The sequence below is a fragment of the Bos indicus x Bos taurus genome, chromosome 9 (assembly GCF_003369695.1).
Source record: "Bos indicus x Bos taurus breed Angus x Brahman F1 hybrid chromosome 9, Bos_hybrid_MaternalHap_v2.0, whole genome shotgun sequence".
Lineage (NCBI taxonomy): Eukaryota > Metazoa > Chordata > Mammalia > Artiodactyla > Bovidae > Bos > Bos indicus x Bos taurus.
Window position 1 is genome coordinate 102,015,895 of NC_040084.1, and position 24,786 is coordinate 102,040,680.

Here is a 24,786-nt window from a genome sequence, read left to right on the forward strand (position 1 = left end):
CCCTTGCAGGGGCAGAAGCCGCTCTAAACGCCCTTCTGTCCTGTGAAGGGTGAGTGCTGGCCCCAAGAAGCCTCCCTGCTCTGGAATTTTAACCTCCTCTGTCTTCTTTTTTAAAATTGCTTCTTATAATCCTCTTGTCAATGCAGGAGACACAGGTGCAGTTCCTGGGCCAGGAAGATTCCACGTGTCTCAGGACAACGAAGCCCGTGCCCCACAGCTACTGTGCTCTAGAGCCAGGAGCCACAACCAGTGAGTCCCACACACCTAGAACCCAGGAGTCCCGAGCCCAGGAGCCACAACCACGGAGGCCGGCACACCTCGGGCCCTGCTCCCTCACCAGAGAAGCCAGCGCAGTGAGAAGCCCGCGCCCCGCAGCTGGAGAGCAGCCCCCATCATCGTAACTAGAGAAACAAACAGCCAGGAAGACCCAGCTCGGCCAAAACTAAATCAATGAAGAGCTTCCTGTGCAATCAAATGAAGAGTGAAACCATAATAGAAAAGGAGGAAATGCAATCGGCCGTCACGCTGGAGGCCGCGAGCAGGTTTATCCTGTGAAACACGTTAAGGACGAGGGGCTCTGTGCCCATCAGCATTTCCCTGACACCCGCCTGGTAAAATATCATGCTTCCAGTCGAAGTCATGAGCGGCACCTGCTCACGGTCCGACAGCTGAATCTGCATTAGGGTTTTAAACAGGAGACCCCATAATGCTCCCAGTTGGGGTAACAATCTAATGTAAAGTTTTGGAAGGTCTTATCAAAAGTACACGTGGAGAGAGAGGGGGAGAGAAGGGAAAGGCAGACTTGTCACTCACGGCTGTCCGCGCACTTTCTCCATACTCTCGGGGTGTGCCCAGGGGATGCTGTGTGAGCTCTGATTTGTGGGTTCTGTCCTCAATGGGGCTTCCCAGGTGATGCAGTGGTAAAGAATGCACTTGCCAATGCAGGAGACGTGGGTATGATCCCTGGGTCGGGAAGATCTCCTGGAGAGGGAATGGCAACTCACTCCATTATTCTAGCCTGGAGAATTTCACGGACAGAGGAGGCTGCGGGCTACTCCATGGGTTGCAACTGAATATGACTTAGCGACTGAACAACAGTCCTCAATATAAGAAGGAATTTCTGCTCATCGTACCCAGGGTGGATCTGAAAACACAGGCAACCGTTTTCACCCACTCAGGGGCCAAGAGCCCCAGAGGGGCCCTGGCCACCCAGAAAGCCGCTCCTAGGCGCCCGGGAGCCTCAACTTTGGATGTGATCCAGGCCTGATAGAAACAGCCTCCTTGAAGAGCGTTCAGGTCCTGCCTTCGGCTCTTGCAGGTCACACCTCATGGGCCTGGCTGCCGACTGCTGAGGAAACGGTTCACAAAGGGCCCCGAACCTCCGTCTGTCTGGACCCTGAAGCCCAGGACTCCGTCTGTCACCCACCAGGCTCCTTTTCTTTGCCTTCGTTCATTTCTACGAGTGAGAAGAATCACTGCTGTTCGGTGTGGCTGGTCTAAACATGGAGCGTGATAAAGTGTGAACAATGAGCTCGGTTTTCCAGCAGACACACACTTCCCGGTGCATCCCTGGGCTTCCCTATAAAGTCGAATAAAAGTTTTGCTAAGAATCATCGGCTGAAAGTGAAAAGTGAAAGTTGCTCAGTCGGGTCTGACTCTCTGAGACCACGTGGTTTGTAGCCCGCCAGACTCCTCTGTCCATGGGATTCCCCAGACAAGAATACTGGAGTGGGTGGCTGTTCCCTTCTCCAGGGGATCTTCCTGACCCGGGGATCAACGCTGGGTCTTCCGCATGGTAGGTAGATTCTTCACCATCTGAGCCACCAGGGAATTCTTTTCTTGAACAGGTTATAAAATAGACTGAGAAAAGGTTATGAAGAAAGTACGAAAGGCCAATTTCCTGCCACTACAACACATCTCATTTTCTGAGTTTTTTCGAATTCGAAACGGTATAGACATCTGTCTAGTCACTAGGCTAAAAGAATTAGAACCATCTTGAGATTTTATATAGCCAGAGATCATTGATCATTCACTTTTCATTCTACTTACACAATTTTTATGGCTAGTAAGGAAATCTAATTCACACGAGATGATGGTATTAAGGACTTTTTTCCCAACCAAATTCTTCAGATTGGGCTGTTAATAAAAATACAGTGAAACTCAGAGAGAAAACCCTAAGTACACGAAAAGTAAAACGTTGGCATTCAGTGAAAAGCATTGTTTATGTCAGCAAACAAATGCAGGACTGGCCACTCACAGCCCCAGATTCCTCTGCTCCAAGATTACAGGTCCTGGAACACAGGGGCTCCACAGGGCCCGGGGCCCCAGTCCCACAGTGAGTCACCGAGAAGACGTCACTTCTTAGAGCAACTCCCGAACTGCGTGGGTTCTGGTGGCCCACAGCCTTGATAGGGCCAGGAAAGCAGGACTCTTAAGAGAGTCCAACATGCCGACAACCAGGAGCAGTTCTGTCTAGTATGAACAGAACGTGGTTTGATGCATTCATGTAAATTAAATAAGCCTGCCCCGCACCCAGGCTTCTATGACCTGTTTGGAACCCACAGGGATTGGGCTATTGTACCTGCCAAGCCCGTGGAGAATCTATAGGCCGGACGATGAAAGCTGCCCCTGTTCCGTGGGCACAGGTCGAGTTATTATTGCTGGGAGACACAAAAAAGCTGTAAGTCCATCTTATAACATCCCTTATCTATACTGTCAGTATTTCAACCAGACAGCTGCTCAAAATCCTACAAGAAATCTACCTCCACCTAAAACGATTCATTTTAGGCCAGATTCCTGAACTCCGCACACAGTGGAATGCTGAAGCTGGCCGGCTGCCAGCCCGCTGGCCCCTGGGGTGGACAGCGCTGGCTGCCTGGCGTCGCAGCCCTGCCCAGCTGCCCTGATGTCTTATCTGCTCGTTGTGAAGGCAGAGAAAGGAGATTTCAAAGAGGTGCTGTGCATGAGGTCACACGCATCACCTCCCCAGTGGCCTCGGATTCAGAATAAAACTCAGTCTTCCTGGATCGCTGGGTGACATTCCCAGGGCGACGTGCAAGACAGACCCCTGCCGTACAAAGACGTTATTACACAACTCCAGGCAGCTCTGGGTCTCACCCAGAGCATCAGAGAATTCAAATCGTACTGCGGGGAGGTTTCCGCTCTTTCAAAAGCACACCACAGCTGGCTCTGCTGGCCTTCGGGCAGCGTAAAGTAACCCCAAAGTGAAAAAGACTTCATGTTAAACGTTTTTTTAAAAATGTAACTGATATTCGTGTGGAGAAAACCAAGCCACGGCGGTGTCACTTACCTCGGCCGACGCAGCTGTCTTCGTCTTGAGCGAGGGCGGGTCACCCTTGTCCTGTGGGGGCAGAGAGTGAAGAAAAGTCCTTTAAGTCACAGGATGTCCTGGACAGTCGCTGCTCGGAGGGGACTGCTGCATGGACACTCACCAAGGCTGGCGGCTTTTTGTTTCTGAACATGAGTCTCCACATGGCTGTCAATAACTTGAGGAGTTTCCCCAGCTCTCAGAAAGCCCGTGAGTATAAACACCGAAAGAAGGGAACTTGCAAACTTTTGTGCAACTTTTACATTCAGCCAAAGGAAGTGATGTCCCATCCCCAACCTCAAAGTGTAACCGAAAAAAAAAAGTCACTCATTAATCTCCAGACACACAGCCTTCGGCTGAGCAGCTGTGGTTATCACTGGGGGCCGGCCAGCATCTTAGGGTGACCTTGAGGCCCTCTGTCCTACGGAAGGTGCTCATTCAGTTGCAGCAGGCAAGGCTTCTAACCTGTAAATAGGCTAACGGACACCTGATTAAAATTCCAATCACGTTAGGCCATAGGGGTTCGGCCTGGAGACGCACACAGCTCCCTGCCTCCCCTTGTCTGGACTCAAAACTCCCATCACCTGAAGACTTTACTTAGCACCACAACTTGAGGTCTCGAGAACAGAAACCACAGCTGTGCCTGCCTCTGCACACGGCATCCTGGGGGCACGCTTGTCATTTTCTGCTGTAGGCCTCATTTCTCCTCTGTTCTCTGTTCCGAGGCTCAAATCCACTGAAACGTGAGCTGGAGAAAGTGGGCACACGTCTCTTTCACGCTTGACTAGTAACTGTGGCTCAAGGATCAGAAGACAGAGGGGCTGGATTCCCCCCCCCACGACCTAACCGGCTGTAGGAAGGGAGCCCGTGGGGACCACAGCTCGAGAGAAATCCGCGGCCATCGCACCGCAGCTCACCCGCACTGCCGGCGTGTCTTCACACCGGCGACGGGGCAGGTACCGGCCAGACCTCTAGTTCCTTTATGTCCCTGCCTCTCCATGGTGGATGGAGTTTTACAGACTCCCAGATCCGGTAACACAGAGCATCTGGACACAGAACCCCAGCCCATCAGCGCCCGCATCACCTCCAGGAGCGGCCAAGGCCATGAGCCCCGCGCCACGTCCATCTGTCCTTGCTCTCCGACCCCCAGCTGGACGGTGAACATTGAACGGCAGGAACACGCTTCCTTCTACGTGACTGCTCGTTTCTGCAGCTCCTACACCGGGCTTCGCTGCACACGGCATTAGGGACAAACGTCTGTGGTCTCTCTCCCCCTAGTTTCTCCCTCCTTGGCAAATGTCCCCTTTCCTCCTGTGGGAAGCAGATTCCACGCAGGCTGGTGAAAGTGACCCCACCGCTGCAATCCCCCACCACGGGCAGGGGCGTGACTAGGGCCCCGTCATTTGCTGGGTGCAGTGCCCAGCATGGAACCAAGGCCAGGGAAGGCCTATCCAGGCAGGAGCCACAGGGCCACTTTGCAGATGCTATGGAGTTTGTTGGCCCAGAAATGGGCCTGGGATCAAAGAGGGAAACAGAGTCAGCGTCCTGCTGACAGTTTCAGGACAGCTGGATTCAAAGCTGCCAGAAGCCATCTCTGTTCAATGACAGGAGGAGAAAAACTGCCAGTCTGAGCAGCCAGACAGCTTCAGCCAGTTTGAGCTGGTTTCTGCAACTCGAAAAGGAACCCTAAGGACACGGAAGTGGTGCGTTTACAAATAAATGCCTAATAACGACAAATGGGGGCCCCCAAAGCCCCACAACCCCATGTGTCCACCCACTACCTTTCTCAACTCACAGCCAACCCCCAAAGGAACACCTTCTCGTACGCGATTCACCCTGCAGAGTCTCCTGGCCTGGCCATCTGGAAACCCAGGGACTGTGCACACGGAGCCCGCAATATCTGGCACTCTCCCTGAAAAAGATTTGCTAAATTTTGCATAGCCCTCCTGTAGTCATCGGTCCTCTTTCCGTCTGCTTTTCTTGGTCTCCAGTTTGCAGATAAGATTCAGAGAATGGACAGGGAAACCAGTGATGACTGAAGATGAAGCGACAACTCTCGTCGTTCTGCAGACACACCGGCCCCCGTCGTCCCCTTCTCTCCCTCCGGCTGCCCCCCAGTCGGTCCCTCCACTCCACGGGCAGCCAGACCCAAGCGCGGGCACGTGGGGCAGGGGCTTTTCCAACTGCAGAGTGAAGCCCGGGGTCCTCCTACTCCGGCCCCATCCCTGGGATGCTGGACAGCACAGGGCGCCCTCCCCATCCCACCTCTGCCCGAGCAGGAGAGCTGGGGGCAGGTGTGGAGGAGCCAGAGACGGTAGGGGGCGGACAGGCCGCTCCTCTGGTCCGGCAGGAAGTCCTGCCTCTAAGTCGGCCCCTCTCAGCTCCTCCATCCTTCCCAGCCCCTCCCGTCACATCGCCGCCTCGCTCTCATCACAGTGCCTCTGCGTGATTTCAAGGCCGTCACGCTAGCCCACGAGGCAGAACAAACTAGAGGGGATACGCTGTAAGACCGCTCTCAGAGCAGACTGAACTCCAGGTGTATCTCGTGAAGAGCAAACTGGTCAAACAAACCGGGGCAAGCAAATATCTTGTGCTTTGTGGATTTGAAATAAAATACCAGTGTTTTCTAAGCCAAGGATCAATGACCATTTGGGGAGAACTATGGCTTGAATATCTTCATAAAGCCCCAGAAAGCAGTCATGTGCCACGGGACACGCACGAGGGGCATGTGCTCTGTGTTCACTGCTGGGGTTTCTGGTCTGGGTGGTGAAGCTTCCTTTGATGCTTGAAGGTCTTCTCAATGTCCAGCTTTAAGTATATAAAGCTGACAGTCCAATTTTATAATGTAAGGTCAGGCTCATTCCCAGAGTCCCAGTTTCCTGGAAGACTTTGTGCACAGTCCTTAGATGCTGAGTTTTGACAGGCAAGCAGTTGATTGAATATGCTCTTAATTCCCAAATGAAATTAGTTCATGGGGTTGATTCTTGGAAAGCCAGGGTTTGCCTGGAGGGTCACTGGTGTCCTGAATTCACAAATGTGCACAGAATTGATGGCTGCTAGTCTCGTAGAAAGCTGGGGCTCCCGCTCCGGCCTGGCCCCTCTCCAGCCGGCACTGCTGACCTTCCAGGAGAGGCAGCCGCCGAGGGCTGGCACCCAGGCTGTGGGACAGCAAGCCAGAGTGAGGTTCCAGGCACCAGGCGCTGGGCAAGGCACTCAACCACTGTGCCTGGGTTTCCGTGTTTGCAAAGATGAGGTGAGGTGGCGTTAGGGAGCCCAGAGAAACGAGCTATACATGTTAGACGTCTGGCATGCAGGAGCCTCGAGCAGAGTTGAGCTTGGGGATGAGGCAGGAAGAGGAAGGGGTCCCCCAGGTGGAGCAGTAAAGAGGAGCCCCAAGACAGCCCACCCTGCTCTGAGAGCACTGGCCGTGCGTTTGTGATCCCCAGGAGTCGACCTCCAGGGGCTTGACTAGATCTAAAAAGTTGGCTTAAAGCTCAACATTCAGAAAACTAAGATCATGGCATCCAGTCCCATCATTTCATGGCAAATAGATGGGGAAACAGTGGAAACAGTAGCTGACTTTATTTTGGGGGGCTCCAAAATCAGTGCAGTTGGTGACTGCAGCCATGAAATTAAAAGACACATACTCCTTGGAAGGAAAATTATGACCAACCTAGACAGCATATTAAAAAGCAGAGACATTACTTTGCCAGCAAAGGTCCATCTAGTCAAGGCTATGGTTTTTCCAGTAGTCATGTATGGATGTGAGAGTTGGACTATAAAGAAAGCTGAGCACAGAAGAATTGATGCTTTTGAACTGTGGTGTTGGAGAATACTCTTGACAGTCCCTTGGACTGCAAGGAGATCCAACCAGTCCATCCTAAAGGAAATCAGTCCTGAATATTCATTGGAAGGACTGATGCTGAAGCTGAAATTCCAAGACTTTGGCCACCTGATACGAAGAGTTGACTCACTGGAAAAGACTCTGATGCTGGGAAAGATTGAGGGCAAGAGGAGAAGGGGACGACAGAGGACGAGATGGCTGGGTGGCATCACTGACTCAGTGGACATGAGTTTGGGTGAACTCTGGGAGTTGGTGATGGACAGGGAGGCCTGGTGTGCTGCGGTCCATGGGGTTGCAAAGAGTCGGACACGACTGAGCGACTGAAGTGAACTGAACTGAAAGGTCCTTTATTCCACCTGCCAGCTCATGAGGTGGGAGAGCAGAGCAGAGACAGCAGAGGGCAGCAGAGACACGGGCGTGCAGGGCTGTCCGGCTTGACCCGAAGACCACACTGGACGCCGCCCGAGGCCTACTGCTTATAAAGAAGCCATAGATCAATTTAAGGCTCTGTCATTTGGAAACATTTAGAGATTACCAAAACAGCACCCTGACCCTGTTGGGCTTATCTGGCAGACCCTCTGCTGTACTCAGTCATAAACGTCTTCGGATGGTGGCGGCGTGGACGCCCACCACCGCCCCCACCTCCCACTGCCCTGCCGCGGGGCTGCCACACATGGTCAGTCTGCCCTCCTGTCCGCGCCGCAGCGGCTTCCCCGCCCAACCTTAATTATCCACCAGGGGGCAGCAGAGGACGCAGCCTGGGAGAGGGCCCCGCCCCCCCCCCCGCCCCCCCCACCGCCCCGGACACGTGTGGCTGGACAGTCTGCTCCGGAGGCCTCACTGATGCGCCCCTGGGAATAAGGCGCTGCCTTCACGCGGAGACCGACTGGAGGAAGGCGGGCTTGTTCTCCACAGCCTCCCCTTGCCAGACTCTGCTCTCCCCCTCCCCTGGGGACCCAAAGCTCCAGAGGTCCATGGGCTGTCGGGCTTTTCGGAGACCCCAGTGGGCTAATGCTTCCCTGATGTAGCTCACACAGTAAGAATCCGCCTGAAACACGGGAGACCCAGGTTCGATCCCTGGGTTGGGAAGATCCCCTGGAGGAGGGTATTGCAACCCACTCCAGCATCCTTGCCTGGAGAATCCCATGGACAGAGGAGCCTGGTGGGTTGCAGTCCAGGGGGTCAGACAGAGCCAGACAGGACTGAGCGACTAAGCACGCGCAGTGGGTTCATGGGCGTGTCACAGCCTCAGCCGTCGAGAAGCCCGCCCTCTTCAGTGGGGGCTGGTTTCGGGGCTGCGCCCTGTGTCCTTTCCAGATAAAACGAGCCAAGGCGTGTGTGGCCGGTCCCAGGGGAGGCCACGCCTGTTCCGAACGGGTGCCCCTCCTCGCGGGTCACCTCTCCTTCTCCTTCTCCCCCGTCACCGGGGCCGGGCTGGGCCGTGATAACTTGGAGGAGAACAGCTCAGAGCACATCTCCCCCCAACTAGGCTGCAGATAAAGGCGCCTGAGGACTATCCCACCGCGCACGTTCAGAGGGGACGGGGAGACAGGTGGCCCAGTGAATAAATGAACTGTGAGGAGGAAGGAAGGAGGCGAGAACCCCCAGGGGCTAAAGGGGGGGCCGGGGTGGACCACCACTGGGGAGGGTGCGCACAGCAGGGGATTAAGCATTTAGAACGTCTAATTCGATGGTGTTTACTGCATTCATGGTGTTGGGTAGGGCTTCCCAGGAGGCCCAGTGGTAAAGAATCTGCCTGCAGTCCCTGGGTCGGGAAGATCCCCTGGAGGAGGGCATGGCAACCCACTCCAGTATTCTTGCCTGGAGAATCCCATGGACAGAGGAGCCTGGCGGGCTGCAGTCCACAGGGCGGCAAAGAGTCGGACATGACAGCAATTTAGCATGCAGTGTTGTGTAACCATCACCACTATCTATCCCAAAATAAGTTGATCACTTTGGCAGAAAACCCCGTATACGTTAGGCAGCCGCTCCCCACTCTCCCCCAGCCCCAACCTGGCCCAGGCCCTGGCAATGCAGTCTACACTCTGTCTCTGTGGATGTCCCCTCTGGAAGCTTCTCATCAGGGGAGTCAAAATGCAGATTAAAAACACACCTACTAACATCATTGATAAACACGAACTGTTGAGGGCTGAATCGAGCTCCCTGGGAGACTGAAGCTCTAGCCCTGGTGCCTTAGAAGGTGACTGTGGGGGCCACGTGGTCTTCACAGAGGCGATTATGGCAAATGAGGTCACGCGGCTGCCCAAGTCGCATATCAGGGGAGACTAGGGACGCCTGCCTGCGGACACAGGGAGATGCCAGCCATCTGCAAGGCTGGGAAACACGTCTTAGGAGAAACCATTCTGCCGACACCTTGATCTCGGGCTTCCAGCCTCCAGAACAGAGAGGAACTAACTTTCTGCTTTTCCAGCTGCCCAGTCAAGGCCTTTGTCACAGCGCTTCTAGCTGCCTGAACAGCCTCAGAAGCCAGAGCATTCCTTTGTGGGTCCACCCAGAACAGCCGGGGAACCAGATCAAAATAGCCATAGAGCGTTTAAACAATCGCAGTAATTAGACTTGAAATATAAGCCAACCCCAGACACTGAAGAGTCCGCTGGGTTATTTTATGGACATTTTAACACACTACTTATGCCTTTCTCTGCACCTGCAGAAAATACGCACTTATCTTAAATTGAGACTCTAGTGTCCTCAACATTGCAAAGCAAATCAGTCCAGTGTGGTCAACAAACCCAGGCTGGACCCTTTTCCTGACTCTGAAACGCTCTGTGCCAAGCTGTGGACACAGCTCGGGCAGTAACACATGTGGCCTGTGGCCATCTTGTCCAAATGACAACTGAATCCGAGCAGAACGTCAAGGTCCTCTCCCAACCTTTGCAGACCAGAACTCTGTCCAAAGAAGCAGTATGGCAGACCACAGTTCAGAGGGAACATTAACCATCTCGTTCCTTCCTCTCTGCCTCCGTTTAAGAAGGCCACCAGAATAAAGCGGGACTGGTTCCCAGTCCCGGGGAGCAGGGCCGGCTGCCTTGACCCCCCTCCACCCCCAGCACAGGCTGGGTCCCTCCAGGCCTGATCAGGTCAGAGGAAAGGGGATACACAGCCGAGGCACATCTCAGACCCGCCAGCGCCCCAGCCGTGTGAGCCAGGTCCTTAGGATAAACGTCTGTCCTATCTCACTCAGCCTGTCTGTCTAAGAGACATGGGGTCGATCCCTGGGTCAGGAAGATCCCCTGGAGGAGGGCATGGCAACCCACTCCAGTATCCTTGCCTGGAGAATCCATGGACAGAGGAGCCTGGTGGGCTACAGTCCATGGGGTCACAAAGAGTCGGACACGACTCTGTTTCATTGGTGGGCTACAGTCCATGGGGTCACAAAGAGTCGGACACGACTCTGTTTCATTGGAGAACCCTGACCAGTTCAGGGCCTTTCGTTCATAACGATGGCTCTCACTTCTGAAGACAGGAGAGTCTCCCAGTCCTTGTAATACTGAAACCTTCCCGCTTGATGTAAAGCCTCTCCCTGCCCAGGAAGCAGGGGTGGGACCTGGGCCTTTTCTCTTCGACCCTCCATGTGGCGCCACCCTCGAGGCTGCCTGGGCAGCTCAGCCCAACTCTGGGGGCCTGTGGTCGGAGAAACAGGAATTGCTCTGCTGGTTTCTGGGAGCTATGGCTCTTTTCTCCTACTTACTATTAGGTTGACTGTTTCTAAAGTACACCTTCTGTACACAGTGTTCCAGAAAACATCTGAAGAACAGCAGTTTAGACGCCTGCCTCCCTCGGCCCCCACGGTAACTCCATGAGGCATAAACTCCATGCTTCTTATGACGAGACTAACAAAGGCAGAGGGTTGGGAAGTTTCCCAAAATCGCATGCCTGATAGAGCTGGGATTGAAACTGAAATCCAAAGCCTATGTTCTTACCATTATAATTTGCTTCCAATCATTTTGCTTTTTAAAAGCACTTACGAAAAAGGGGGGGAAAAGCAGTTATGGTTTTACTCCCTCAATCTGGTGTATAAGAGATTTCAGTCACTCAAATGTGTTTTTAGAATGTGTTAGATATTTTGCCAGGAGAAGTCTATCTCTCTTCCCCTTTGTTCAAGAAGGTCAATAATCTGCCCTTATGTTAGTCTGACCTAATAATCTGACCTCAGTTAATAACTGAGCACATAAAAGTTGTCTTGCTTTTTAGCTCTCAGACCAAAAGAATTTTGACCAATGTGACCAGGAAAATATGCAGTTTCTTCCCCAATAATTCCTGATGAGCACTTCGTATGATCTGAGGAAACCAGGATATATACCATCATCACCTGATCCATTCAGCAGCGAGGAAAGCTGATGTCACTGCTAACTTCTCCTTCCCGTGGCGAAGCATCTCCGTTTCTGTCGTTAGTCACTGTGGACCAGGGCTTCCCAGATGGTGCTAGTGGTAAAGAACCCACCTGCCGAACGCAGGAAATGTAAGAGACCCAGGTTCGACCCCTGGGTGGGGGAGGATCCCCTGGAGAAGGGAATGGCCACCTACTCCAGTATTCTTGCCTGGAGAATCTCATGGACAGAGGAGCCTGGTGGGCTACAGTCCATGGGGTCATGACTGAAACATCGTAACACGCATGCACGCGGGCCAGGACAAGACAAGAACATGTGAGTGGCCGTGGGATGCGTTTGCTGACTCCCCCACGCCCCCTGGGGCGGGAGGGCTTGCATTGCTGGGGGTCGTGGGGTGGTCTCCAGCCCCTCTCTAAGCGTGGCTCTCTCTGGCAACCCCCCAGTGAGTCCACGTCCCACCCGCCTGAGCCTGTCCTCCACGTGGCTCTTAGCGCTTCCTGACCTTAGCTGCGCCTCCCCTGATGGAGACCGTCCAGTGTGGGAGGAGGCTGGAGCAGTAACACTGCTGAGCGTGTGTCTGGGGGCACAGCCTGAGGAAGCGAGCGATGGATCAAGCATCTGGCAACTGACACCCAGGCCGGCCTGAGGAGCTTTCCCGGCACAGACTCTTCCAGCGGTCCAGCTAGCGCAGTGTGCCGGTCAGAGCTGGGCACCTGGACCTTCTGAGCTGGGGACCCACGCTCGTGTGCTAGCCACAGGGGCAGCTGTAAAAGTGGGTGCTCAGGACCACGCAGTCACCACAGAGATGCTTCAAGAGAAGGCAGCCCAGTCAGGGGACCTCCCAGTAGCTGCCTGGTCTCGTCAAACGCACCAGGGAGAAGAGCAAACAGCAACACCACTGGCATGTCTTTAATTTTCATTCTAAAGCTCTAATTTTTAATCACACACAGCACTAAACTGAAGACAAAGCTAGAGCTCTCAGTGAAATAAGCTGAGAGCTTTAAGTCTATGTGAAGAAGAACGTGCTCGCTACATTTAACTTCCCAGCGGGGGCAAAACACTGATTCATTGCTTTGGAAAATCAAATTTAAAGAGTAAACAGGGTCTTTCCTGGGAATCCACTCTAAAAAAAAAAAAAAAAGAAGAAGAAGAATCCACCTTGATTGCAGAGGACACGGGTTCAATCTCTGATCTGGGAACTAAGATCTCACACGTGTGTGTGCACGCCAAGTCGCTCAGTCATGTCCGACTCTTTGTGACTCTATGGACTGTAGCCCACCAGACTCCTCTGTCCATGGGATTCTCCAGGCAAGAATACTGGAGTGGGTTGCCATGGCCTCCTCCGGGGGATCTTCCCGACACAGGGATCGAAGCCACATCTCTGACTTCTCCTGCGTTGGCAGGCAGGTTCTTTACCACTAGAGCCACCTGGGAAGCTCAACTCAGCCCACCTGCCACATCTACAGAGCTCCCAGGCCACAACCAGCACGTCCATGCGCCGCAAGTCTCCCACAATGCAACAAAGACCCCGAGTACCGCAACCGAGGCTCGATGCAGCCAAATACATAAAATTAAATTTTTTTAAAAAGTAAAGAAAATTTCCCTAGAATTCAGACAAAAAGAATAAAGACATTAAAATAACTGTGGGGAAAAAAGAAACTCTCATGGATCGTTCACGAGATGCAGTGTAGGGTAAAAAGCATTTCAGAAGCAAGAATCAAAGGAAGAGTTGATTAAAACTCCCCGTCTTGGGCTGAAGCCTCCAGTGTTCAGACTAGAAGGTCTCGTTTAGGGCGGGCCCCGGAGGAGACGAGCCACCTGCGGAGACGGAAACGGGAGCGCTCAGGAGGCTTTAGCGGCGAGCTGTCCTCTTGCTGTGCCCTCGGGTGGCAGGAAGAGGGCGAGGGCGTGCTCTGGGGTCTCATTTAAGGGCATTAACCCCACATATGAACCTGGGGCGCTGTCCCTGTCACTCACACGCTGACTTTCCCATCACCTTCTTATATTTAACAATTATCGAATAAAAATATTTTGTTTTAATCAACTGTATACCAAAAATTGCAATAATTCAAAGGAAACGTTAGTCTTGTGGTTACAGAAAACGAAATTTAAAGATCAATTTCAATTTATGAACAGATTTTTTTTTCTGCAAGAATATATAAGGTGATGTGCTCAGTCATGCCCAACTCTCTTTGACCTCATGGACTGTAGCCCTACAGGGTCCTCTGTCCGTGGGATTCTCCAGGCAAGAATACTGGAGTGGGTTGCCATTCCCTTCTCCAATAAGGTGACGAATGGACGACTTTTTATCAAATACCCATGTTTATCACATTAGAATAACATCCTAAGGGACAAGTGGAAGGGAAAGCCGAATTCAAGGATCAAAGAGTCACAAAAATTTATGCCTGTTCAGCAAAAAGCATTTTCATGTATTTTTTAGCAAAATGCTGGTGGGTTATCCAATTGCTACAGTATTTAGATTCCAGGGGAAACATTTCAGAGTGTTACAGTAGCTTTATTTTGAAATGTCAACATGTTTAAATGCTAGAGCACTTCCCCTTTGTAATTAAAAAAGCTTTGATGCAAAAAGGCATTAGCTGCTGGGGGCCCTGCCCCTCACCTGCGCTGAGAAGACCCCTGTGTCTGTTTTGGGGGGCAGGGAAGCAGCCACAGGGATGAGGGGGCGGCTCCCTGTTACAAATCAGGCACTTGTTCTGCTTCTTGCAGTCTGGCAGTCAGTCCCTGGTGAGATGAACTTATTTACATTCTGGAAAACACTGTTTCAATTAGGCCAGCTCCTCGGGAGGTCTAGAAGAATAAGTCAGTTAGTTCTCGGAGTCCCAGATGACAGTGAACCCTGGGGCCATCAGGCCCACAGAGCAGGAGTCCAGGCAGAGAGTCTTCTGTGATTCCGACCCGTCCGTGCCAGCGTCTGCCCTCAGGCGCACAGATCACAGGCCGGGGTGAGATGCAGGTCTGTGACTCGGTCCTTCTCCACGCCCTGGTCCCCTGTCTGGATGAGGTCTTTAAAAGAAGGGGTTGGGGAGGGTATGAAGGAGCTAACCAGCCTAACTGAGCTTGTATGTATCAGTGTGGTGGGCATTCCTTCACTGGAGATGATTTCAAATCCCAAGGGCCTTCACTTTATCGTCTGTCCCAGGGAAGCGATTTTATTTCATGAGAGGCACTGGAAAGGCGAGGCTTCACTCTGCCCTTAACTGCAAAGAACATTTACAATGTAAAGCAACTGACATACGATAAAGGCATAAAATGCCTCATTTTAGCTTTCAAAACAGGAAGAATCCAGAAGGAATGAAACTTGGACTCTACAAAAGGATCTGGATAAATGCCAAGAGTTTAGATACACCAGAAAGGAGAGTGAGAGGGAGCCTTGTCGAGCCCCTCGGGGACTCGGTGTTCCTGCAGAAGAAGACAGGGAAAACGCTGTGAGCCGTGGCACTGCCACTTCCACGAGGGTGTCTCAGAAGTGTTGGCATCAGTTTGGTAATAGCTTACCTGTGTATCTTTAAAGGACGCTAATCATGTGCTTTGAAAGAAATTTAAAGTGTTCAGAAGGATCTGATATGCTCGACTTTTGGAAAGCATAACTGATAGTTATGGATCCAAAGGAAAACCACAGAGGACCCAGAGAAAACAAAAATGAAATAGAAGGGGCTGGCAGAGGGGGGAGTAAAGGGAAAAGAAAGGTTTGTATGACTCCTGACAAAGCGTTTTATTTTTATAATTATTTGAAACTTTTAAGCTCTAAAAATATTTTATATTAAAAATGTTTCACATACACATACACATAATTTTAAATCGATGAGTATATGTGGATGCAAACGTTTACTATTTTGAGAAATCACATTTACATTTATGTCCTATCACTTAACTATATAAACAGTTTATGACTGATTAGAGGGAAATGATTAGGAGGAATAATTAAATAGTCTTAAAGGTGTGCCGTTGCAAAAAGCCAGGGTGGGTGGGGTCAGGGAGATTTTACAAAATATTTTTTAAAATCCCTCCCTAGACCTCAGCAAACACAAAAGAGAAGTGAATGACTTCTGGTCAGTTACAGGGACTCTTATGTTAACTTATTCATGAAAACATACTGGAAAATAGACTACATAATAAAATAGGGCTCAAAATAAGGTAGAAATCTGACACCAGGGCATGGGGGCAGTCCCACAGCAAAGCCACCACCTCCGCTGAGTGACACCAGGTGCCAGGCAGGACGTGGGTGTTTTCAGGTCACCCCTCGGTGGGGAGGGGCTACAGCAGACACCCCCACTCCCAGATGGAGAAACTGAGGCACAAGAATTGGGAGAACTTTCCAGGTGCACCCAGCCCACCAGTGACCCAGAATATTCCCTGGACTAAATTACACTGAAGTTCAACCAGTGGTTGGAAGCTTTACTAAGAAATAGAGAAAATCAGACAAGCTACCTTATTAATAAAAATGAAATAATTGACTCAAGGGTAACCATAAGGTTAAAATGCACTTATAGTTACTACTTTCAAAGTGATCGTCTCTGCGCTCCAGTGACAGACAGTCCATAACATGTTTATAAAATGACAAAATGAGAGCAAGTGAAACAATTTCTAAAGCCTGCATCGATTTTATGTCATTCCTTTTAACCAGTACTCCTTAAACACTGCATCCTAAGTCTGTCTCTTTGACCCTGAGGCTTCGTACAAACTAATTAGCGCCTTAAAAAAAAAAAGAATATCCAGAAAGGAGACCCAGAAATTATTGAGCAGCTTCACTAAATATTCTCCAAAAGGAAAATCAAAAGTATTTGAGAAACAAACTCCCACTGATGACGCGTGCGTGTGGGCATGCTAAATCACTCAGTCGTGTCCAACTCTGTGTGACCCCACGGACTGTAGCCTGTCAGGCTCCTCTGTCCACGGGATTCTCTAGGCAAGAGTCCTGGAGTGGGCTGCCATGCCCTCCTCCAGGGCATCTTCCCAACCCAGGGATCAAACCCAGGTCCTGATGTCTCCTGCATTAGCAGGCCGTTTCTTTACCACTGGTGCCACCTGGGAAGCCTCTGGTGAAGTATATGGGGGCTGTTTTTAAACCCGGGGAGTGTTACCTGGACAGGTTTTAATAAGATGTGTTTGCACGTGCAGCCCAAGTGTAACAAAAGGCAGTGAGTGCTTGGTCACCCACAGTTCACAATGCGCCCCCCCACGCTGAGACGTGGACGGGAGGGCCAAGTGACAGCCTTCTGCTTTGGACATGGTTCTGTTTGGGTGACATCACAGGTATGGGGCCTTAAGCCCTGCTCTCCTGGTCGGTCTGTGAGGTGCCCGACCAGCTGGGGTGTGCTGCCCTTCACCCTGGATCTGGCCACGCTGCAGGTCAGAGACGTGGGGCACAGATGAAAATCCGCTAAGAAGGGAAAGCCTCCTGGGGTGGGTGTCCTGCCCCAGCACAGGGTCCTGGGCCCTCCTGAACCCCAGGAGAACTGGGGCTAAGCGCCAGCACTCACAGAGAAGAAAGGAGGTGCTAAGGGAGCAAGAGAAAGAAGGCCTCTGGTCCTGAGCCCCACACAGCAGGCGCCCCTCAAGGTCTGAGTCACGTGGATCCCAGGGCAGGGGTCATCCCAACAGGTCAGGCAACAAGCCCTGAACCACAGACCCAGCCGGGCCCACCAGGAGCCAAATGCTCCTGCATTGCCTGGATTTCCTTGAAACTGCGTCCCACACTTGGACTTTCCCGGGATCTGGGTCTCGGACCCGCAGGGAGGGGTTCTGCTCCCCTCTGCTGCAGTCACGGCAGAGCGAGAAGCTGGGAGGCGGGGGATGTTTCATTTTCCATAACATCTAGAAAACAGCCTTGAATTTTCCAGCTGCATTTCTAAGCCATCTTCTCAAATTCAAACATTGAAACCCCCATGGGGATGAGCAAACAAGGCTGCAAATTGCTTCTAAGATGTTCGAGGATGACTAAACACAAGGCTGCTGAAAACCGCCTCTGAAACCGCCGCCCATTTCCAGTCTGGGCTTGTGGGTCCCACATTGTGCACACAGGAGCCTCTGAGAATCTTCCTCTTGAAATTCTCTCAGGTTGATGAAGTCTCTGAGGATTTTGGTGATGGTTTTGATCATGCTTCTGATCTCCATAATTGGTTTTCAAGAGTTAAGCGCTACAATGAGAAATATTAAATACGACTAAAACCCAGACAGCATATTAAAAAGCGGGGACGTCTAGTCAAGCCTATGGTTTTCCCAGTGGCCGTGTATGGATGTGAGAGTTGGACTGTGAAGAGGGCTGAGCGCCAAAGAATTGATGCTTTTGAACCGTAGTGTTGGAGAAGACTCTTGAGAGTCCCTTGGACTGCAAGGAGATCCAAACAGTCCATTCTAAAGGAGATCAGTCCTGAATATTCATTGGAAGGACTGATGTTGAAGCTGAAAGTCCAATACTTTGGCCATCTGGTGTGAAGGGCTGACTTATTTGAAAAGCCCTTGATGCTGGGAAAGGTTGAAGGCAGGACGAGAAGGGGACAACAGAAGATGAGATGGTTGGATGGCATCACCGACTCGATGGACATGGGTTTGAGTAAGCTCCTGGAGTTGGTGATGGACAGGGAGGCCTGGCGTGCTGCAATCCATGGGGTCACAGAGTCGGGCACGACTGAGCAACAACCGGAAGATACTACGTGGACATGAAAGTAAGCCAGTGAATAAGCTGCAGCTGGCATAAAGTTTCCCATCTCGAGATAAATTATGACCTCAGAGCTTGATGAAAGGTCCAGGCGTTACTGACAGGATTTTATATTTACATATAAGGATCCTCTATTTGTGTGTTTTGTCCTCTTCTTTGTTATTATTCATTAGTCTTACAAATTCTGTCAAAGATGTAAGCATTCCGTGCACTCCTGTTCTCCGGCGGGGGGGACGCCGAAGCTGCTCTCCCTCTGGCCGTCCGTGATTTGAGCATCTGCACCGACAGGAGGCTGATGTGCGGCTGGGAGGCGAGAAGCGCCCGGTCCTCAGGCTTCCATCAGAGATAACGGACGCAGCGCATGCGCAGGGGCGAACAGTGCGCCAGCCGCCCGGCAGCGGTCTGACCCTTCCCCTCTGCTCCTGAGACCGCGTCCTCATCAACAAGAACAAGAAATGCGCCTCCCTGCTGCAGCGTGGCCGCCGTAAACGCAGCCAGTTTACAGTCTAGTGGATTCTTGGGCCCCGGGTCAGCTGTGTCCGGCACCTCCTGGCTCCCCAGCCTGCCCCACGCGTGAGCGCAGAGCCGCTGGCTGGCCCCGAGCATCACCCGCTTCCTCAGCTGCGCGGCCCACCGCGCACCGTCACAGGGGCACGGCCTGTGGGCTGTGTGCTCGAACCACGGCCTGGGTCCCTTCCTGAATCTAAAACTGGGCTTCCTTCTGTTGCTCGGGGAAATGCACAGAAATCCTGTCTAGCAATTTCATTTCTCCCTGGTCCCATCAAAGGCTCTTTTCCCGAGAGAGCCGCCCCAGCTGCAGTTTGGGGGAGCCCTGTGGTGTCGACTCATCCCCTGCTCAGTCAGGGCCACCTCGGTCAGTGAACCCAGAGGCCCCGGGCTCACCACCCCCAAAGTGTGGGAGTGGTCGCAAGGAGGAAATTAAAATCCAGAGGAGAACTCTGCAGAAATGCATATGAACCGGTGTGAAGCCAGCACTTCCAGACCCGCCCACAGAAGGGCCACACTGACCGGGCACCATGTCACCTGCACAGGATGTGACCCTTCATCTGGAGACACTGATAGCCTCACAGGCTAATTCAGGGGCCCCATGACAGGTAGGGGCTCCCCCGGTGCCTCAGTGGTAAAAACCCGCCTGCCAATGCAGCAGACACAGGAGGCTGGGGTCCAATCCCTGGGCCAGGAAGATCCTCTGGAGGAGGAAATGGCAATCCACTCCAGTATTCTTGCCTGGAGAACCCCACGGACAGAGGAACCTGGCAGGCTACAGTCCTTGGGTTTGCAAAGGGCTGGACATGACTGAGCGCAGCACCACATGACAGGTCAGTAAGGTTGCCCGAGCTGAGTTCTCATAAAAATAAACCACACGTCTCTAATCCAGCTGCAAATACGGTGACAAGAAGTCCTCCTTCACAGCCACCAAAAGCACGACCCCCAGGCCCTGACTGAGCAGAGGGCGCGCAGGCCCAGAGGGGCCCCAGGGCAGGGCTGGGACCCAGGGTCCCGGGCAAGGGTACTCAGTTCCCGTGGCCCCTCTTCCCACTGGAGCGTCGGAACTGAGCCGGGAGGGCACTTCTTCCGCGGCCTGCCCTGCTTTCCCGTCCCCGTTCTGCTGTGTCTCATCGCCAAGCCTCTGGAAGGCACGCCCCGGCCGCTCTCCACGGTGCTGAGCTCAGCAGGCCCTGCTAGGTCTCCGCTGCCTCAGCACCTGGATCCTTCCCTTCCCGAAACCCTCCTCACTCAGGCTTCAGCACCACAAACTCCTCCTCAGCCACACCCAGTATCTCAGAAAACGTCCTCAGCTCTGTCTGCCTTCCACGTGTGGCCACAGCAGGACCTCGCCTTACAACTTCCCTGTCTAACCTTTGCTCTGGTCCAAGCAGTCATGGGCTCTCACGTGGACAAGTGCAGAATTGTCCAACACAGCAGCCAGGGTGACCAGTGGGCACTCGAGGTGCGTGTCACGAGACCCCAGAGGTTTCCACCAGCTGAATCTCAGAGCCCCGTCCTTACCAAGATTCTGGAAGGACCCTCCCCTGCACGCCCCCCACGTCCTCCCCACACTCACTCTGTGCCACCTCCCGGCCACCCCACTGTTTGGTGCTGTCTCTGCACGGCCGGTGCCCTCCTGTCTGCTGAGCCGCTGCCAGGCCCTCGTCCTCCCCACCTTTATTCACGAGGCCCTCCCTGGCCACACTGGCCACACTGGCTCCACTTCTGGCTCCCAGTTCCCTCCCCCATTCTCAGCCCTGGCCACCTTCCACCGACGTGGCGGCCACGTTTGCGCTGGGCTCTCACCTCCAGCTGGAGGCACACTGGACCAGGGCCCAGCTGGTTCCCACTGGGAACACATCCAGTCCTTAGCCACTCTCTCCTCACCCGCTCTGTGGTCTCTGCGCTCCCTCCCTGTAAATCTGTTTCATGTCTAACCCTGTCTCTGGGTCAGCTCTACCCTCTCCTTTCATCAGTGGTTTGGGAAACCTGGATCAACACAGAAGGAACGTAGAGTCAGATTCCTAGCATCACTACAGGTAGTGACAGAGTCACCAAAAATCAAAGAGCTGAAAGTGGAAGATTAAACCATAAGCTTGTGGAAGGTGAACAGAGGAGGAGTAAACGTCTGTGGCTCCAGGATGGATAAAGCGGTTTAAACGAAAAAGATCCCCCAAGGCTTAAACCATAAGGCCGTAAAGGAACGTGGATTTGAAAATAACACCTTTATTATTTTGATCCACTAAAGGACAGAGTTACTGTACAGTGGATATATCAGAACATGAAACAGGTTTTTAACTTACAAGGAACAAACATCAGGAATAAATAAGGACATGGGCTTCCCATGTGGCTCAGCTGGCCAAGAATCCGCCTGCAATGCAGAAGACCTGGGTTCGATCCCTGGGTTGGAAAGATCCCCTGGAGAAGGGAAAGGCTACCCACTCCAGTATCCTGGGCTGGAGAAGTCCATGGACTGTATGTATAGTCCATGGGGTTGCGAAGAGTCAGACATGGATTTCACCGAATCCAAAGAAAAAGACAAAAATTCAAACTCAGAAATGGGCAAACAGTATGAACAAGTGATTCTCAGAAGAGAAAACCCAAGTGGATACCAAGCTTATGATGAAGCTTAAATTGTTATTAATTATAGATGTGCAAGTTAGGTCAACAAGATTCCCCGGTATGCGGCTTGGTGAGGCTGAATGCTGGGCAGTGCCAGCGGTCGTGGAGAGGGCTCTGTGCGTGGCAGGGGTGTGGACGGGCACAGCGCGGTCCAGGTGCTGTCAGTGTCACCCAGGGACGTCCTCTCCACTGGGATTCCACACAAATGTCTAAATATACCTGAAGTTGGTTGTGAAATAAACCAATGTGCCCACCAGCTGTGGGGGTGCTTGTTCAGGGGAAGAAACCTCACACCGTGTGCACGGCGATGACCAACAGATTAGGGGGGAGGGCACACACGTCACCAGGATGGCTGGACTCACTCCAGCACGTGGAATGGGGCATGGTGAGCAGGTACGAGGCTCCCCTTGCTCCCGTTGTAAATGGAGAGAAACAGCCGTGGGAATTTCCCGACGCCTCGTCTCCAGTGTGCACCTACACAGCCCTGATGGGGCCCCAGGGCGTCTGTTAATGGCCCCAGATCAAAACCCACAGTGCCTGGCGCTCATACTGGGGGACGTTTGCACGAACTTTTGACCCCCTAAAAGCAGAACACTCTGAGGATGTACTGAATCAATATTTACTCTAAAATCAATGTTTACTAATTTAGAAAGATAGCTTACATGTTCAAAAATTCTCCTTAATCCTTGGATCAAAGGCAGGCATCCCTTGACTTTTCAAAATAAATCCAGAATAGCAGTTTTGGAAATCTGAATCCAGCCTGCAAGCTACCATTACATCATCAAGCAATGAAAAGTCTTGGCTAATTGTTCTTCTGAATCAAGTTATCATATATATAATTATCATATATATAATTGCTCTCAAAGATTAAAATTCACTTAACAAGAAAATTGCCTGGAACATAATGCAGTCTTTCTTTCTCAGGGGTTCCAAAGTCATCTCTGATATTTCAGTACCTGTTTCAGGATGTTAATTATGAAGCTGAACAATAGTCACCAGTTCACTGTAGACTTTGAATTGTGCAGAGGGAATGTCTTATAAGGGCTTCCTAGGTGGTGCTGGTGGTAAAGAACCTGCTTGCCAATGCAAGAGACACGGGTCCAATCCCTGGGTCAGGAAGATCTCCCGGAGGAGGAAATGGCAACCCACTCCAGTATTCTTGCCTGAAGAACCCCATGGACAGAGGAGCCCAGCGGGCTACAGTCTGTGGGGTTGCAGAGCTGGACACGACTGAGCATGCACACGTTTTATAAACCCTCATCACACTGCATCTTGGAAGATGGGGGGATGAAAGCAGGTCTCAGGGTCTCACAGGGGGCCCCCCACCTGCAGCCCCTGCCCTCCGAGCCCACAGCCCCCTCTGCCTTCAGTTCAAACAGCCCTTTAAGAGAGCTCCCCAAGACAGCATGGTGGAGAGGGGTCCCCAGTTCCTATGATGCCCTGCCAGGCCTGCAGCGTCCTCTGCATCTCTTTTCATGAAGGAAACCCTGACGCCATGTGTGTTTAACACCTGGCCCCCTTGCCATGCTCGATGGTGGACAGGGAGGAGTTCAGGGAACCTGCTCCCAGCAGCCCCTGGGGAGGCACTGCCCCATTCCAGTAGCTGCAACCCCTCGGTTTAGGAACAATTTTAAAGTACAAACTTCAACACCTTCAAAGCCCCCACCCGCCCAGCTGCCTGTTTTCGAGTCGTCTAGTGAGTGAGTGGTTTAACAGCATCACGTGTTTTCTGCCTCTCAGCGCTACCACTGTGCCGAGAAACAGGCCAAGAAGCGTTTGGGGGGTTATAAATTCAGTGATCCTGTTCAAAATTAAACAGCACCTGGATAAAGAGTCCTGCCCTATAAGTCAAAAAACTCTCCTACAGAAAATAACTGTAGACAATTTAGAGGAAAAACAGTTTCATAGGCTGGACTTTCAAACGAATGAAACCAAAGGATGAGGCCCTGGCGTGGGCATCCCTGTGTTCTCTGGGTCCCGTTCTGTGCTCTCCACCCTCCAGGGGCCGAGGGGATGTGCAGGGTTTCAGAGCAGGGACAAGGAGCGCCCCCGAGAAGCCCCCTCCCCGCTCCTGCCGACCAGACCCGCATCACCTCCCGACCAGCTTGCTACAACCAGCCAAACCTGGAAAGTGATTCTGCTGAAACTAGGCTTGACTATACTGAGCGCTGATAAGATTAAAGGGAATTTATTCTATATTCTATAATTCATTTTCTGAGTGTATTTGTAGTATATTTATTCGTCTCTGAGGGCTGCCATAGCAGAGCTCACAAACTCGGTGACCGAAAACAAGACACCCTCCTGTCTCACAGCCTGGAGGCAGGGAGTCTGAGGTCAATGTGCCGGCAGGGCCCCATCCCTCTGAAAGCTCCAGGGAGCATCATTCATCGTCTCTTCCGGCTCCCGGCATGGCTGGCAAGGCGCGGTGTCCCTTGGCTTGAGGACAGTCACCCAGACCCTCCTCCATCATCACAAGTACATCTGTGTCTCTTCTCCACTCTATGTAAGGACACCAGTCACACTGGATCAGGGCCCACCCTGAAGACCTCACCTTCCTGCTCACTTCGGCAGAGTCTGTGTTTCCATATAGGGTCCTGTTCACAGACCTCCTACAGCTCTCCCCAAGATGGCTCAAGTCAACCTGTGACTGTACTGGAACATTTACCTTCATTATAAAGAAAACCCTTTGGGAAATATTTTCCCAAAGGAAGTGTAGTAAATTATGGCTGAATTTAGAGTACGTTATGGAGTAATAACATGGGAAATAGACTAGAGTTTTATCAATATTTCACCTTCCACCAACACATTATGGTGGGTATTTAAGTTGAATTGTCTTGTGCCTCAAAAGCATAGGGATTAGTGGTACCTCGTCTTCTATTTGGCCCACAGCAGGCACTAAATAAACACTGACCAGTAGGTTGATAGTTACTGATCGACTCCATGTTCCTGGTGTGCACACATCTTGGAATAATAAACACGGAATATGCTTAAATCTTCCCACAGACACTGAGTGGCTTCATCCCTAAGCCTTCTCATTTCACCCGAATCATCCCTACTGGGATACCACATCATATTTTTTAAAAAGATTATCTGTAAAACCAATTATAATCAAGAACCATTTTCAAATGTTGGCTATGCTAACCAGTAAAGAACACAGAGAAAATGTTTCAAGAATCTAATCTAAAAATCACATGAGCTCTTTTATTTAAGGCATGGTAGAGCAGAGATAAATATCTTCCTTTCCAATTGCTCATTATTATTCACTGAAGCTCAAGGAAAATATCTTGGCGACATGTGCCAATGCTTTCTGAGAAAGCCTTTAAAGCTGGAAATATCTGAGCCCAGCATCTGAGAGAGCTCCAAGAGATGTGCCTTTTCTTGGGCATGACCTATGAAAGGGACAGTGATCAAAAATCACTTCTTCTGACTGTGAGACCTGAGATTATGAATGATT

At 51.8% G+C, this 24,786-nt stretch overlaps 1 protein-coding gene across 2 annotated transcripts in view; it reads right to left on the reverse strand.

Moving 5' to 3' along the window:
- RPS6KA2 (ribosomal protein S6 kinase A2) overlaps positions 1–24,786 on the reverse strand; it is a 336,121-nt gene that overhangs the window by 280,525 nt on the left and 30,810 nt on the right. Inside the window, exons 1-2 of one of the 2 annotated variants that reach the window (XM_027552026.1) lie at positions 3,453–3,590; positions 3,311–3,361 (exon numbers count right to left, since the gene is read on the reverse strand). In XM_027552026.1, the coding sequence (XP_027407827.1) occupies positions 3,311–3,361; positions 3,453–3,494 (93 nt within the window). In that variant the 5' untranslated portion in view covers positions 3,495–3,590. Of the gene's footprint in view, positions 1–3,310; positions 3,362–3,452; positions 3,591–24,786 lie in introns of those variants that run through there. The other variant, XM_027552024.1, reaches the window with a different exon arrangement.